General features: G+C 35.8%; 2 protein-coding genes across 3 annotated transcripts in view; both read left to right on the top strand.

Annotated features, from left to right (window-relative positions):
- Positions 1–17,481, top strand: part of LOC134846998 (sec1 family domain-containing protein 1-like) — a 541,294-nt gene that overhangs the window by 503,383 nt on the left and 20,430 nt on the right. For both annotated transcript variants that reach the window (XM_063864476.1, XM_063864474.1), the window contains exons 2-11: positions 12,154–12,193; positions 12,260–12,333; positions 12,457–12,545; positions 12,616–12,706; positions 13,221–13,343; positions 13,432–13,519; positions 13,751–13,896; positions 14,576–14,786; positions 14,959–15,119; positions 15,466–15,666. In XM_063864476.1, the coding sequence (XP_063720546.1) occupies positions 12,160–12,193; positions 12,260–12,333; positions 12,457–12,545; positions 12,616–12,706; positions 13,221–13,343; positions 13,432–13,519; positions 13,751–13,896; positions 14,576–14,786; positions 14,959–15,119; positions 15,466–15,666 (1,218 nt within the window). In that variant the 5' untranslated portion in view covers positions 12,154–12,159. The remainder of the gene's footprint in view (positions 1–12,153; positions 12,194–12,259; positions 12,334–12,456; positions 12,546–12,615; positions 12,707–13,220; positions 13,344–13,431; positions 13,520–13,750; positions 13,897–14,575; positions 14,787–14,958; positions 15,120–15,465; positions 15,667–17,481) is intronic.
- LOC134846999 (metallophosphoesterase 1-like) overlaps positions 1–17,481 on the top strand; it is a 139,423-nt gene that overhangs the window by 115,598 nt on the left and 6,344 nt on the right. The gene's annotated exons all lie outside the window — the stretch shown is intronic.

The raw sequence follows: 17,481 nt of genomic DNA, 5'->3' as shown, positions 1-17,481 counted from the left end.
AGATAACAATCATAAAACACACTCAAGAAAACTAAATTGGGTACTCACATACCAGCACACTCAAGAATTGGAGTAACTAAATTAATCAGCAACTCTAGCATTGAAGGGAATTAAGTTTTAACTCAAGAAGTTTATAACTAAGAATTCCAGCAAAGGAAATAAGTTTTAACTCGAGAAATAAGTTTTGGGATTGGACCATTGGGATACCCGAGCTGTCCAATTTTCCACTGAGGGTTCACTCTGGTTCAACTTGAATAAATGTACTCTTCTTCTGTAATCACTCCTTCTCCTATTTCAGGATAGGACGGCTCTACTCGCGTTTGTTTTGTATCTGGAAATTGCGAATAGCAATTTCCCCGTTTTTTTTAAGTACTTTTCCGCGATTGTAAATCGGTTGTTCTGATCTTCTATTTCTGAGATTTTCAGTTGTTGCGAGAAAGTTGAGCATGATAGGCTCAATTCGAATTTTTGAAAAATTAAATTTCCTCCCAAAATTACGTAGTTTGTATTCCTCAAGGTCAAACTTCCAAATTTGACCGACTGGCACACTGCTAGACAAAATTTCTTTACAGTTGCAACCATCAACGACTGGAACTTGTTACCCGAAACAGTAGTATCAAGCGAGAGTGTACACGTTTTCAAATCAAGACTAGACAAACTATGGGCGTCTGAAATATATGACGCATCGTTTATGGAATGACGAAATGGACGTCCAAGAAAGAGCTGGTCGACAGAGGCCTGGGAGGCCTACAGATCAGAAGTTAACCAGTGAACCTGTGTTATGTACCATTTGCAAATTTCGGCTAAATTTTATTCAAGTCGTTTATGTGTAGGTTGAAAATTGAGGATCTCAAAATTTTACCTTGAGAAACACCAAGGTGGAGTGAATCCAATTGGATTCAGTATTGTTCATCACAGTTTTTTTAAGTGTGTGACATTCGACCAGAATGGACGAAAATGCAGTTTCGATTTTTTAGCAGCGAAACTTCCGAATTGGCGGTTTTGAAGGATTAAGAGCGTTATTCAGACAATTAGACAAATCGTGACGACTGAAGGATTCGGAAATTTTAAAAATTCGAAATGATGATGTAATAATTCTGAGAAACGTCAAAAACTACCATTTTGGAAAAAAAATCAAAATAAAAACACAACAGCAATAGTTGCGACGACGACAACAACGAGAAAATTGATAATCAGAACCAGAGAAAAGTAGAAGTAGCAGAGACCGCTCCGAGTTGCAACTATTGTGCCGCTACAATAGTTGCAAGGCCGTTGCGAACAACGGTAAAGGGTGGAAAACCAGCCTTCCGGAAGGAGAATAAGAGTCTTATTTCCCCGGATTCGAGAATCCGGAGGGGTCTCGGGATTTGAACTGAAACTATTTTACATAAACTTTTAGCTTCCCTATTATGTCCTGAATTGAATTTAATTAATATCTGAATTCACTTTGCTAGGATGAGAAGCTAGGAGTTGGGGGAAAGGGTTGATCCATCTTCGATGGAGATGATGATTTTATCTACCGAGCAAAAACAATAATAATTCAATAAATAGTAGTAGCCTTGATTTTAGGAGTGACCTCGTGGTCTGGGGATACTGAGACCCAGCCATGAGCTCACTATTTCTTCATGTAATTAAGTTAATTTGAGCGTTCTGTTCGAAGCCGGAGAACAGTAGCGTTTTTGTCGACCCGATGTGGAAAGACCACCAAAAGAACTGGCTCTGGTAGAGACGGTGAAAAGCATGTAGAGCTCTGTTTAGACGTTGGCCAGTCGTCTTAGAATCTAGCTTTATTTTTCGTCGATATGTACTTCCGGGAGAATGTTACAGTGTCTTTTGCTTATAAATCTATGAATCATTTCCTGTTGCTGACTCAGAGAACTAAAATTATTCGTTTTAGTCTCTAAATGTTCGTGGTTGATAGTTAGAATGAAAAACTATGATAGATTTAATGAAGATACGGCAACGTATTTGTTTTTATCCATTTACGCAAGAATTTAGTGCAATAGAGGATTGCGTCCATCGTTGAATATGAGGTTCTATAACCAAATTGTGGGTTGCTGGGCAGGTCATATATGTAAAATAACTTATACCATGATCTATTTGTTGGGAAGTTAAGAATCGAAGACAAAGTAATTTTCATCCGTAATTTTTCAAACTTCACAAATTATAATAAAATGGGTCTCAAACTTTTCTGTGGTGCTCTAGAATAACAAAGGTCTTACCGAGAAAATGAGCATAAAAATCAGTCTTGTTTTGAATATTTTGTAGGAAAACCCAAACGAGATTCTGCTTGTCTCCCCGCGGTAAATTAGTCTTCAAAACAAACATATTCAGTCCAGCTTTTCTCGACAAGAAGACAATGTTTGAAAAAGTTTTGGGTTTAAAATCATATCTGAAGGTGTTGTTTTTTTTTAAATATCACTCTACTCCAACTTATGTTTGTTTGTGGTATCTGATTTTGCATAAAAACACTCTGGGTGAAGTTTCTCCCCACTCCGTGAGCACACGTAACCCCTTTGTTTAAAAAAGATGACCCAATGGATGCAAAAAATTATCGGCCAATATCATTAACTTGTGCTTTCTCGAAAATTTTTGAAAAATTGTTGCATGCCCAAATAACAGAACATCTTGACAAATTTCAAATAACGACAACAGTTCAATTCGGATTTCGCAAAAACATTTCAAGACAAGATACTCTTGTTTATGTGACAAAAAGTATTCGAAATCAAATAGATTGAAAAAAAAATCGTACATGCAGCTTTATTAGATCTGTCCAAGGCTTTTGATTCTATTTCGCATGAAGTTTTAATTGAAAAAATGCTTTCTCTTGGTTTTACAAATGGAGAAAATGCTTTAATTGCTAGCTTCCTAAACAAACGTATTCAAAGAGTAAACGTCAATGGAATCTTTTCAGACTGGATTGAAATCAAACGAGGTGTCCCACAACCTAAAACTCTCCTTACCTCAAGATAACAATCATAAAACACACTCAAGAAAACTAAATTGGGTACTCACATACCAGCACACTCAAGAATTGGAGTAACTAAATTAATCAGCAACTCTAGCATTGAAGGGAATTAAGTTTTAACTCAAGAAGTTTATAACTAAGAATTCCAGCAAAGGAAATAAGTTTTAACTCGAGAAATAAGTTTTGGGATTGGACCATTGGGATACCCGAGCTGTCCAATTTTCCACTGAGGGTTCACTCTGGTTCAACTTGAATAAATGTACTCTTCTTCTGTAATCACTCCTTCTCCTATTTCAGGATAGGACGGCTCTACTCGCGTTTGTTTTGTATCTGGAAATTGCGAATAGCAATTTCCCCGTTTTTTTTAAGTACTTTTCCGCGATTGTAAATCGGTTGTTCTGATCTTCTATTTCTGAGATTTTCAGTTGTTGCGAGAAAGTTGAGCATGATAGGCTCAATTCGAATTTTTGAAAAATTAAATTTCCTCCCAAAATTACGTAGTTTGTATTCCTCAAGGTCAAACTTCCAAATTTGACCGACTGGCACACTGCTAGACAAAATTTCTTTACAGTTGCAACCATCAACGACTGGAACTTGTTACCCGAAACAGTAGTATCAAGCGAGAGTGTACACGTTTTCAAATCAAGACTAGACAAACTATGGGCGTCTGAAATATATGACGCATCGTTTATGGAATGACGAAATGGACGTCCAAGAAAGAGCTGGTCGACAGAGGCCTGGGAGGCCTACAGATCAGAAGTTAACCAGTGAACCTGTGTTATGTACCATTTGCAAATTTCGGCTAAATTTTATTCAAGTCGTTTATGTGTAGGTTGAAAATTGAGGATCTCAAAATTTTACCTTGAGAAACACCAAGGTGGAGTGAATCCAATTGGATTCAGTATTGTTCATCACAGTTTTTTTAAGTGTGTGACATTCGACCAGAATGGACGAAAATGCAGTTTCGATTTTTTAGCAGCGAAACTTCCGAATTGGCGGTTTTGAAGGATTAAGAGCGTTATTCAGACAATTAGACAAATCGTGACGACTGAAGGATTCGGAAATTTTAAAAATTCGAAATGATGATGTAATAATTCTGAGAAACGTCAAAAACTACCATTTTGGAAAAAAAATCAAAATAAAAACACAACAGCAATAGTTGCGACGACGACAACAACGAGAAAATTGATAATCAGAACCAGAGAAAAGTAGAAGTAGCAGAGACCGCTCCGAGTTGCAACTATTGTGCCGCTACAATAGTTGCAAGGCCGTTGCGAACAACGGTAAAGGGTGGAAAACCAGCCTTCCGGAAGGAGAATAAGAGTCTTATTTCCCCGGATTCGAGAATCCGGAGGGGTCTCGGGATTTGAACTGAAACTATTTTACATAAACTTTTAGCTTCCCTATTATGTCCTGAATTGAATTTAATTAATATCTGAATTCACTTTGCTAGGATGAGAAGCTAGGAGTTGGGGGAAAGGGTTGATCCATCTTCGATGGAGATGATGATTTTATCTACCGAGCAAAAACAATAATAATTCAATAAATAGTAGTAGCCTTGATTTTAGGAGTGACCTCGTGGTCTGGGGATACTGAGACCCAGCCATGAGCTCACTATTTCTTCATGTAATTAAGTTAATTTGAGCGTTCTGTTCGAAGCCGGAGAACAGTAGCGTTTTTGTCGACCCGATGTGGAAAGACCACCAAAAGAACTGGCTCTGGTAGAGACGGTGAAAAGCATGTAGAGCTCTGTTTAGACGTTGGCCAGTCGTCTTAGAATCTAGCTTTATTTTTCGTCGATATGTACTTCCGGGAGAATGTTACAGTGTCTTTTGCTTATAAATCTATGAATCATTTCCTGTTGCTGACTCAGAGAACTAAAATTATTCGTTTTAGTCTCTAAATGTTCGTGGTTGATAGTTAGAATGAAAAACTATGATAGATTTAATGAAGATACGGCAACGTATTTGTTTTTATCCATTTACGCAAGAATTTAGTGCAATAGAGGATTGCGTCCATCGTTGAATATGAGGTTCTATAACCAAATTGTGGGTTGCTGGGCAGGTCATATATGTAAAATAACTTATACCATGATCTATTTGTTGGGAAGTTAAGAATCGAAGACAAAGTAATTTTCATCCGTAATTTTTCAAACTTCACAAATTATAATAAAATGGGTCTCAAACTTTTCTGTGGTGCTCTAGAATAACAAAGGTCTTACCGAGAAAATGAGCATAAAAATCAGTCTTGTTTTGAATATTTTGTAGGAAAACCCAAACGAGATTCTGCTTGTCTCCCCGCGGTAAATTAGTCTTCAAAACAAACATATTCAGTCCAGCTTTTCTCGACAAGAAGACAATGTTTGAAAAAGTTTTGGGTTTAAAATCATATCTGAAGGTGTTGTTTTTTTTTAAATATCACTCTACTCCAACTTATGTTTGTTTGTGGTATCTGATTTTGCATAAAAACACTCTGGGTGAAGTTTCTCCCCACTCCGTGAGCACACGTAACCCCTTTGTTTAAAAAAGATGACCCAATGGATGCAAAAAATTATCGGCCAATATCATTAACTTGTGCTTTCTCGAAAATTTTTGAAAAATTGTTGCATGCCCAAATAACAGAACATCTTGACAAATTTCAAATAACGACAACAGTTCAATTCGGATTTCGCAAAAACATTTCAAGACAAGATACTCTTGTTTATGTGACAAAAAGTATTCGAAATCAAATAGATTGAAAAAAAAATCGTACATGCAGCTTTATTAGATCTGTCCAAGGCTTTTGATTCTATTTCGCATGAAGTTTTAATTGAAAAAATGCTTTCTCTTGGTTTTACAAATGGAGCAAATGCTTTAATTGCTAGCTTCCTAAACAAACGTATTCAAAGAGTAAACGTCAATGGAATCTTTTCAGACTGGATTGAAATCAAACGAGGTGTCCCACAAGGAACGGTACTTGGTCCGTTGTTGTTCAATTTATATGTTAATGACATACAAGAGAGATTATATGAAGGTTGTACTTTAAATCAATATGCTGACGACTGTATGGTTTTTTCCTCTTCTATAATTTCTGAGGATGCTTTGAATCGATTGCAAAAATCACTCAATAATCTAACGGAATTTTTTGCAGAGAACCAATTGATTCTGAATGCATCTAAATCGGAATTTATAACATTTTGTCGGAAAAATGATAGCAAAAATGTAGATACTGATACAATAGTAATTAATGGGCATTATATAGCCAAAAAATCAGAATGCAAATATTTAGGCCTTATTCTTGATTCAAGTTTATCTTTTCATGCTCAAATCAAAACAATTCTATAAAAAATGGCTCAAGGAATTAAAACTATAGATACAATTGGACAACAACTGCCGCATTATCATTAGTTGCCTTGCTTCATTGTCTTGTTTTATCACATTTAGATTATTCAGCAAAATTTTTAATACAAATTAATGCTACTTTGATGCTATCTCTAGAGAAACAGTTGAACTGGGCGTTAAAAAGAACATATTTCAGATCGAAATTTAAATCTACTTCCCTTCTTCGCATTAGCAAATCGTTCATTGGAATCGAGAAAAGAATTGAGTTAAAGTGTATAACATACTTATACCAATATCTTACAAACAAAAAGAAGGCTTTTCAAAATACATTGAGACTACCGACTGCCAATTATAGGCTCAACAAAAGAACGAAACAGATTATTTTTGACAAACATTGTTCAACCGCTTCTTTACAAAAATCATTTTTTCATTTGACTTCTAAAAAATGGAATTCACTGCCCATAATTTTGCGCAATATAGAAAAATCGAGAACAGGATTCAAGAAAAAATTGAAAGAATTTTACGTGAGTGAATTGAGAAACAATCCAATATGTACAAATACAAATACGTGGCGTGATTTCCGTTTTTGCTAGTTCTATATGTTTTAATTTAGTTTATTTTTTCACACATTGTTTGAAAGAGAATCTGTATCTACTCTGTATATACGCTGTATGTTTGGACTATCTGTAAAATTGTTTGTAAAGTTTTAATACCAGCTCGTTCTTAATTCTTAAAACTGATGTTTTTTTAGTATCCGTAACTTCATATATTTTAATCAACCGATTTCTGAACTGCCAATTTATATACAGATCAACAACCTTTTGTTGCTGTCAAAAATTTTATCGAAAAATTATGATGTTGACATGTTGAAAGTTCCATCGTATTCCTGTTCCTCGCGCGGTTGTATGTTTCAGCTCGAGAGGCCGAAAAAGAAATTTTTGGAGGACGAATTCTTTTACCAAACATGTCGGCTAGCGAATGTGATCAAAATTGACGTGAGAGTAACAAGCAGACTGAAGAAGCGAATATTGTGGTTATTTTGGAGAAAATTTGAGAAGGACTACGAACAAATGAACAAGTGCACATGGAGAATTGCTTGCGATTGCACAATGAATGACTGTAGAAGCAAAACTTCACTATAGAACGAAAAACTGAAAGGGGGAAACCCCTTGTGCTACGAGCACAAAAGCCCTACTACTACTACTACTACTAACCGAACTTGTTTTGTTTTGTTTTGTTTATTGCTTGTTTTCTGATGTTGTGTTTTTGTTTGATGTAACCAATTAATTTTAACCAACTTTATTATTTACACTTTGCTATACTGATGCCTCGGCTTTTATTGTATAGTAATTCAGGTGTTCTTTCTCTTTCTTCTAGTTGAAACAAGAAAACTTACAGTCCATAGAATTTTTTTGTCATACATAATTTTTTGTCCAATGACTTATTACTCCGATTACAGATTAAAATTGCGATGTGTTTTCCTTTTTTCCCCAGATAATTCTAGTTCAAAATATCAAGATCCGATCGATGTACCAATTGGGGACCGATTTGTTTGTTTTCCGAAGATCAGACTGAAAACACGAGGTGCTCTTAACAATCCATTATATGACTTTTGCGATAGTCCCTGCTTAAACTCTCCTCGGTTCATAATGACTTCAAGTTCACATTTGTTTAATTGATAAGACTGGAAAGGTTTTAAAAAAGTGAGATCTTTGCTCGAATATAAACCTTCAGTCAGAAGCTTAACTGTCCTTGAAGAGGGCCCCTTTATCAAGAATTGATTCTCCTTCCTTTTATCAAAATATAAACGATTCTTCCGTAGAAGCGTGAAGGTTACAGCTCTTTCAGTTCTTGTTATTGTTGGGGATTTCCAGCCCAAGTGAAAGGATTTTGAACCCAGGTGGATTTGTTCTGCTCCGTAACTCGCTCGTCGAATAATTCCTCAATAATTTCGCAATTCTTATATTTAGTCCTTGTTTTTTCAAGAAGTTATTTTTGTGATCAGTCGACTAGCCCTGAAAGAATTCTCTTCTCGGTTTGAGTTCTCTTGAATTTGAAGATAGAGGAAACTCAATCATTGAAGGTAGATCAATTTAGTCGCTCTTTCAATGTAAGATTTCAGATTCAATTCCAGTTACCCACAGATTTTTGGAAATCGTTTTAGTTTGGTCAGACCTGTTCGCGCGGTACTTGAGCTCAATAATCCATTAGATATTAGATAACCCAGCTAAATCAGTGATTTTTAGTGCCCGAGTTTTTTGCATTTTTACTCTGTTTTTTCGGCTGCAATAAATTTTTGTTGTCTTTTCTTAATCCTGACTCAATATGTTCCGACCAGGACCATGAGAGATCCTTTGAGACATATTTTCCGTAATCTTTTCTCACGTTTGAGTTTTCTAAGGTCTCTCTACATAGTGTTATCAAACTGTTAAGCTAATAAAATAAGCTTATGTGAGACGCACGCTCACCTTATTAGCTATAAATTGGACCAAACAACAAAAGTTTGAAACCGGTTTTTCTCGACAGGGAAGTTGTTTTAAATTTTGTTTGAATCACGATTGAAAGGAATTGAATTTGATTTTTCACTCGACTTATTCCGATGATATTGTGGTACATGATTTTGCGAGGAAAACAAAAAGGAAGCAATTATTAAATACAAAATTCCTCCCCATTTTTCAAATGGTCGGAACAATTAGATAAAAGGACTCAGAAAGTTTTTATAAACATGTACAATGTATATTTAGGTCGAACAGGTCCGTGAAGTTTTCGAGCTTTTAAAAGGTTTTTGAAATACGATTTGAAATTTTTTTTTCATCGTAGCTTTTTATTCGCTTCTTACTTGAAAGAAAACCTTGAATGGAGCCAGGTCTTAGTTTTATCCTAAATTATGAGGTTATAGAATCGCAGAAATTCTTTGCTTGATTCTGAAGAAAAAGGCGCTAGAGAAGGACAGTTTTTTTACGCCCAAGGACAGGCTTATATTTTTGTATCGGAATCGATGCGAAGATCTGCTTTGCGACTCCATTAATATTTCGTGTTGCTTATAAAGTCTTTGTGACAATTTGCTACATAGCAGATAAAATTGTATCTCTTCTGACTTACTTATGTCTTCCGATATTATACGCCTGAGCTAACTAATCAAGAGCCGATTGATAATCAGTTATTTTGCCACACCCAACATTTCTTTTTATTGCTTGCATAGATGAGGATAATTTTCCACTGAAGTGAAAATTGCCAAAAAAGCTGAACACCATTATTGAAAAAAGATGGACCCAATACGTCCTCAATTTAATCGATATTTCAATAACCTGTGTAATTTCCAAAAAAAAATGAGATTTTTTTCTGCTTAAATCACAGGGCATCAAAAGTGGAAAGACATCAAAATCTATTTCTTTTTTAGTTTGGGTTTTGCGCAAAAGTTTTCACACAAAATGCGCTTACATACGGGGTACTGAAAGTTATCGAAAAGATATCGATTCGAAAAAAAAGATTGCTGATACAGTCTGGTTGGAACTTGAAGAAGCTTTCGACTCTATTTTTCATGAAATGTTAGTTCAAAAGTATCGCTGTTTTGGCTTTTCAGTCAAATGAAATGCATTAATTGAAAGTTTTTTTTTTGAGTAAAGGCGTTCAAAGAGCAAATCATTGCATTTTTTTACACTGGTTAAAGTCAAGAGAGGTGTGCCGCAAGAAATTACTGGGTCCGTTGTCGTTCAACTTATATCTCAACGTTATTCTAAGTTTTATCTGCGATGGATGTACTTGGACACAGCATGCACACAGTTGCATTTTGCATGCGTCATCTATCTCTTCAAGTGATGCTCAGTCAATAACAAATCTCAAAGAAATTGCTACCCTTTTGGCGAGAATCAGTTGAGTTTAAATGCATCAAAATCGGAACTTATTGTAAAATTTTTGTCAAATTATTTGTAGTCCCTATTTTTGGAATCAGACCAGTTTGTTATCAATGAACATTATGAAGAGAAAAAACTAAGAGCAATCACTTACATTTGATTATAGATGCTAATCTCTCATTTCATCTTAACGAAAATTTCGCGAAAAAATATCAGAATTAGGACCATAGATACAATTGGAAAACTGCATGCACTATCTTTGGCCGCCTTTCTTTTCTGTTTAGTTTTCTATTTAGATTATGCAGCAATTTTTTTTGCACAATTTCATGCGACTTCAATACTGTCCTGAGAGAACCAGTTGAACTGGTCCCCAAAACGCACGTTTTTCAGATCCAAAATAAAATCATCCGACTCTCTGCGTAAAAGATTCCTTCAGCTGAATTAGGAGCGAATCAATTATATATTCAAATGAGGGCTTCACTATCTCGCCATGTTCAAGAGTTTTCAACGTAATATTTTTGCATGTTTAACGAAAGAATTTTAGCACGTTTAAGCTGTATCGTTTTTTGCAATTGTTAAGATTTTTTTTTCGTGTTTCTAGTTTGAATTCAGTGGTTATTCCACCGAGCTCAAAATAGGCAGCCCAATAGTGGGACGCTGTCAGGATTTCCCAAGGGGTTGCGAGTTTGGCCTCCAAGTAAGAATGCTCAAATCCTTCTAGTGTACGAGTGCGACGATTTTTGTGGTTTTTTCAAAATTTCCTGAAAACGCAAATTACAAAATAATTAAGAAAACTTGAAATTCACAACTCTGTAATTGGATGCATTCAGAGTGCAATAAAACTTTGCAGATCTTGTTTCCATCATATGCGGTTTTTCATGAATAGTCGAAAATTTTCGAAGTACCGGAGTTGCGTCAAACGCTAGTTGAATTGAAGCGTGTAACTAATCTATAACAATATCTCTTTAATATGTGTATGTATGTATTTTGGATTCGGCCCTGTGCTCCCGGGTTTACTCCTTTAATCAAGATGTGTTCTACTGCTCAAATTCTTCGAAAAATGGAGATAAGTTAGTTGTAGTTTGTTTCAAAGTGTATATATTGAGAGAAAAGAATTTGTTTTTTTTAGCTGTTTTTGGTCTGTGAATTCAACGCTCCTTGGTAATCTGTTAACAAGGGCACCGGATCTGAAAAACAAAACCTGCTCAAGTTTGAATAGTAGTGGTTTCTTGCGTTCGAAGACGATGTCATTCTCTGATCTCAATTCACTCGATTGGTCTTTCATTTTCACATCGCGGCAATCGAAATCGTACGCGCCATTATACATTTGTCCAGTAGTAGAAGATCTAATTAGAGGAAAGCTTTTGAGAATGAATTAAAATTACTGAGAGCCGATTACAGATTGAATCATCGCATATTTCTTGATAATCACTGTTCAACTGCTTCTCTGCAAAATCTATTTTTGCCAGTAAAATTACGAAAAATTGAGAACTCTTCTTCAACGTTTAAGTAAAAGTTGAGCGATTTTAACACTAGTGAAATGCAGTCTAAACGACTATGGAAGCACACAAATACATGGCGTGATTTCCGTTTTCATAGAAGGTTTTTATACATCACCAATTATTTTTACCGATGGTTTTATGGCTTAGTTGTTTTTTATTTACGTCCAAGTGTATATTTATTTGCGTTGTTAAGTCTTAATTTGATGATTTTATTCCAGGAGTAAACTCATCGCATTTTAATCATTTGTTTTCTTGATTTTACCGAATACTAATTAAGAAACTTATCTGAAAATCTTCATTACACTTTACTGTACTGATGAACGGACTTTTATACAGTAATTCAAGTGTTCTTTCTTCCCATAGTGGTACGACGTGTGTTTTTGATAATTGCGGTAGCGTAAGTATACACTCGGAATGGCTTTTTTCAACCGAATCATTGGCAAGAAGAAAAAATCATCCAAATTTCGCTTGTATTTTGAGTCGAATGTGCATTTAGTTGGTTATTTTAGAGTGAAATGACAATTACTCGACTACGGGAGCGGCAAATAGGTACGTCCTTGCAAATGACATTATCTTTATAGATCTTTGTACAGGGTTAAAATTGATTCTTTTTAGTGGCCTTGAAGCAGCTGATTAACTTAAATGCTGAAGTATCAAAAAAGCAGCTAGCAGCAGAACCACAATGGAAGGTAAGCGTGTTGTCATCTGGTTTTAACTTACGAAATTGTTAAGTTTATGCAACTCCCTTGCTTGAATGATACTAGCAGAATGAAATCAAGTTTTGTCAATTTTGGAGACACCTATGATTTCAGGTCTTGATATTCGACAGGTATGGCAAAGAAATCATTTTTTCACTCCTCAGCATCAAAGAAATCAGGGAACTTGGAGTCACCTTAACACTGTAAGTTCTTCGTCGTGTTTGTATTTCAAATTTGAATTTCGAGTGTTTTTTAAAGTCTGATCGGTTTTAGATTAATCCATTCAGAACGAGAAGCAATTGAAGATGTTCCGGCAATATATTTTTGCGTTCCTACAGAAGAAAATGTTCAGCGAATTAGTTCTGTGAGCTTACTTTTACTTTTTAAACTTAATTACACTTGCGATAGCAAGTGTATTGCAATCGGGTACTAGAATTTTTTTCTGTTTAATGCAACAGACATTATGAATTATTATTTGAAATTATTTAATTTTTTGTTTAGTTTGGCTTTATAGTTTTGGCCTATATTATATCGGTTTAGTGGCCTAGTACCGCGTCGTTTGACGAGCGAAAAAATTTTCTGCGTTTGTGTGTTTTTCGAGGGTGAGGGGGACTTAAAATTGTTTTACAAGTCTCGTTGATTTGGTCGGCTTGAAGGGTTTCTGCTCCGGTAGTTTCGGCTTTGCTACCGCTGGGTAAGTTTTTTTACGACGATAGTTTCTCATTGTCTTGGCAGGGTTTTTTAAAATCAAAACTAGTTTTATTCATTTTGACACTTAAGTTTTTCGACGTAGCGGCTGTCTTATTTTCTGGCACTAAGATCCGCTCCGTCTCTGCGTGTTAGGTTTTATGTTATAAATATTTGAGAGGTGTTTCTAGGATTGCGGGAACTTCATGTATGAAAAGTTGTATCTCAATTTTATTGGCCAAGTGTCCAGGCGTATGCTAGAAGATCTTGCTACCAGAACAGTGCAAACAAATTCAGCCAATATGATTGCAAAGGTTAGAATTGTTCTGTATGTCCTCCATCATGGTTTATTATGTTATATATTTGATTTAATGTTTTTTTTTGCTCTTGTTTGCTTTCAAGGTTTTCGACCAGTACCTCAACTTCATCTCCCTGGAGTCTTCTTTATTCACTCTCAGACACAGCAATCGAGACATCATTTCATATCACAGTTAGAAAAACATCCATATAATATTCTATGTCATTGAGGGTTTCGGCACCGCGGATTGCTATATTTATCCTAGGGATGGGTTGGCACAATTTAACGATTATATTAACGGCCTGAATTGCCAATTCCAGTGATATGTTGAAATTAAGACTTTTCATGAGAAAGCGATAAATAAATTTAATGTTTCCTGTCCATAAAGCACGAAAAAAGAAATTCGGAAGAACATACTTTTAGCTCTGAACTCTTCGAAGACGAAAGACGCTGAGATTGAGCAGAGTCTGCAGTTAATGGCCGAGAGTCTGTTCTCAGTGTGTGTGACACTGGGCACTGTTCCTATCATTCGAGCTCAGAAAGAAACAGCCGCAGAAATGCTCGCGCAGGTTAGACTTTCTTTGATGTCTCTGAAAGAGTAAAAAACTTCAGTGCCTTCATTACGACAATATTTTTACGGCAATATAATGTGCAGCCAGAGGCCTAACTCGAAGGTTAATTTTTGTAATCTTGACTAGGCTATGACTTGTAAAAATAAACAGGCAATTTTTTCTAGCCCGACAAATTGGTGAATCGACTAATTGATAATGAACGTAGTGAAGACACTTATACAGGCGGTGATTATTTTTTCAGGAATCACGTATAAATTTGACTTTTGCTAGTTTGACTTATGTTTGAGTTCAATTCAAAGTCATTTGCAAAAAAGGAAGGCAAATCACGTTCTTCAATGCTGAAAACAGCTTTCGGTTTGCAGATATCTGGCCTGTCTGGTGTCCCTCCAACTTGGGATTTTTAAAATATAATTAGTTAAGTAATTTATGGGCAAATTGTCTCCTTGAAAACGAATTTATTATTTTTAAAAGATCGTCGAAGTGGTGAAAAAGGTAAAAGCGTGAATGGATTTTAATGTAAAAGTAAATATACAACAGCGGAATAAAAACTACTTATTTATTCAGTTTTTTCTATTTGGATCAGTTTTACGGAAACTAAGTCTCGATCATAAAATATTTTTGAAACATATTTTTTGAAATCATTTTCGCAATTCCATCTAAGACTTTATCTAATTAGATCCTGGACAAGAAATTCCGGGAGCACCTGAAAGACAGTCGGTCAAACTTGTTCGTGCAGGACTCATTCCAGGCGGGACAGATGTCGTTCCAGCGACCTCTGCTGATTCTCTTGGACAGAAATTTAGATTTGGCCACGCCTCTTCATCATACGTGGACTTACCAGGCTCTTGTGCACGACACATTAGAGCTGCAGCTTAATAAAATCAGAAGTGAGTTCAACAATACAAAAAAGTATGAATAATGGGCCCGAAAAATTTGTGGTGAAAATATTCCAGGGGTTCAACGTTTCTTTGTTATGTTGCAGTGTGAATTTAGCTTTAGCCCGGTGAAAGTTTGTTCATTTTATTTTGGTTATCAGCATCATTTTATTTTGGTTATCAGTTAGTGAGAGTGCTGGGCGACCTGTGAAGGACCACGATTTGGGACCCGCAGACAAGTTCTGGCAGGAGCAGAAAGGAAACCCCTTCCCTACAGTGGCAGAGGCTATCCAAGAGAGTCTTGAGGCGTACAAAGCGTCTGAGGGGGAAGTCACCGCACTCAAGGTTAATTAAGCTACGATAGTGTAGGATTCACCATAAAAACCTCAGTTTTTTGGAAATCTGGTGAAGCTTGGCCCTTAATTTACGAGGCATGATATTTAATTCCTTTCTTTATTGCTACTGTCATAAAGTTTCTAGCTGTTTATTATTTCTAGCTAAACCATTGTGTTCAGTTTTTAATTTTTTTTTCACGCCGAAATTTCTAACAATGTCCTAAATTGTGAGTTTTGATTTGCAATTAATGAGGTTAGTTTTTAACCTTCAGACTTAAAAAAGTGTTATGGATATGAAATGATTTGCGTCTCGAGATCAGCATTTGAGTTTTGTTGAATTTTCCTTGTTGTTGCAGGCCCAAATGGGACTGGACGACGAGGCAGGTGACATAGCAGCTGAACTAGTGAGTGACAACACCACTCTGCTGGCGAATGCAGTAAGTAGTCTGCCAGAACTACTGGAGAAGAAACGACATCTGAATCTGCACATGAACATGGCCAGTGCTGTGCTTGAGGAGGTGAAGAGACGAAAGCTGGACCAGTTTTTTGAAACAGAAGTAAGTGCTTCTGGTAGTTGTTTTTTTTTCGAATCATGGCCTCTAGACTCTTGTATAGAGGCCATGATTTTTTACAGTTTTTTTTTCATGAAAAGTCTTGAAATGTTCTAATAACAAAAGAGTTGCCTTCTAAATTATAAATGCACATGTGAATTCCCTTTTGAGTTCAATTCAATTATATTTGCTAGAAGTTAGGCAAAATGTACTCTCCAATTATGAAAGCTGAAACAGCGAGAAAAAACTAGATCGACTTCTAGTTTCAAAGTTTGCAGATATCACAGCGCGATAAAAAGTTTACCTTTTGATCCAGATTTCTCAAATTGGGTTAATTTATCCAAAAAAAATGTCAATCATACATTGTTCTTAAAATTGAAAGAGCTCTAAGGCCATATGTTTTTTGTTTAAATTTCGAAAATTGAGGTTTTTTCAGAACATAAGTCCATTTTTTGCGTTCCTTGACTCTTTTGAAGCTGTCTGTTGGCTATGTTTCTTGCTGGAGACTTATTAAAAATCGTAAATATGGGCTGTCAGTGTTTTTCGAAAGGCAACTTACCAATTTTTGCGAGTTGTTGCATGCAAATTTGTCGTGCTCAAGGCTGTTTTAAAAAAATCGCCTGCGCTACTATTTGCAAGATGAGCTCTTGTAAGTAAGTCATACCTTGAGGTTAAATAGTTGAACTCCGAAAGGGACTTCTGGCTGCTTAACTTGAAAAAGCTTTTTTCGCTTAGAACTACGGTAACAAAGTTACTTTCTACCGAGTGTCATGTTCAGTTTTGCAAAGATTGAGGTATTTAATTTTTTTTGTCGAATATCGGCAACGCTGCGTTTCTTGATAGTTGTTGGGGGTAAGCGTCTCATGTCATATTTTCATTCATGAGAAAAAATTAATAAAATGATTTCATTCTGACGGTTCAGATCTAAAAGCCAGCATCGTAGAAAAAGACTCCGGCTCAGAAATCATTCCAAATTGAATTGAGACAAGCAATTTGATCTAAATGTTGCGTTGAAAGACCCAAAGTTTTTTATTGACATTGTGTGTTGGGGAAGTCGATTTCAAAATACGAACTTTTGGCTCTTTTCAACCCCTCCCCGAATTGTGAGGGCGCCATTTGAAAGTATCTGTTTTCATAGTTATGTTGCGTGTTATTATGGCTAAATGGGTAATGTTACGATGTAAAGTATGAAGAACAAATCTAGTCACAATAGATAGTTTGTTCACCTTGCCAAGTTTTATTGCATTATACCGTTAAAATGCTTTTTACTCATGTGGTCCGGAATATGATACTACATGGCTACTTTTCTTGTTTCCAACCTAAGTCGCATTTATTTGTGCTATGTTTGTTTGGTGGTTCTTTTGCAGCAGGCAGCATTGGCATTTTAATGCAAGTGCTTCGATATTTGACTAGTAATAAGTTAAAAAAGCTGACGCATTTTTAAATTCATCAATTAGACCAAAAAAAGCAATTTGTCGCATACAACAGTACAATCATTAGACCAGCAAAGCTTGGGTTATAGTATGAATTACCTTTTTTTCCAACCTTAGTCGCAAATATTGTTGCGACGCAAATATTGTTGTGACAAAATGTGTTCATTTTGATCAATAACCAGCTATTAAGTACAGCCAATGCTAAGGATATTATTAACACAGACTATTATATTACTAATAGCATTTCAGCTCCAAGGTATCATGGATCTGTAGCGTAGAGGTAGGAAAGGAGACCCGCAGCAAATTAAGAGGCGGCAGGGTCAGATATTTTTGAACTTTTTCATATACTAGTTAAAATGCGTCCGCTCTATAAATTGAGGCATGTTAC

Source organism: Symsagittifera roscoffensis, chromosome 5 (assembly GCF_963678635.1).
Source record: "Symsagittifera roscoffensis chromosome 5, txSymRosc1.1, whole genome shotgun sequence".
NCBI lineage: Eukaryota > Metazoa > Xenacoelomorpha > Acoela > Convolutidae > Symsagittifera > Symsagittifera roscoffensis.
Note: the sequence above shows the minus strand (reverse complement) of the source record. Positions and strands in the feature narration are given on the sequence as shown.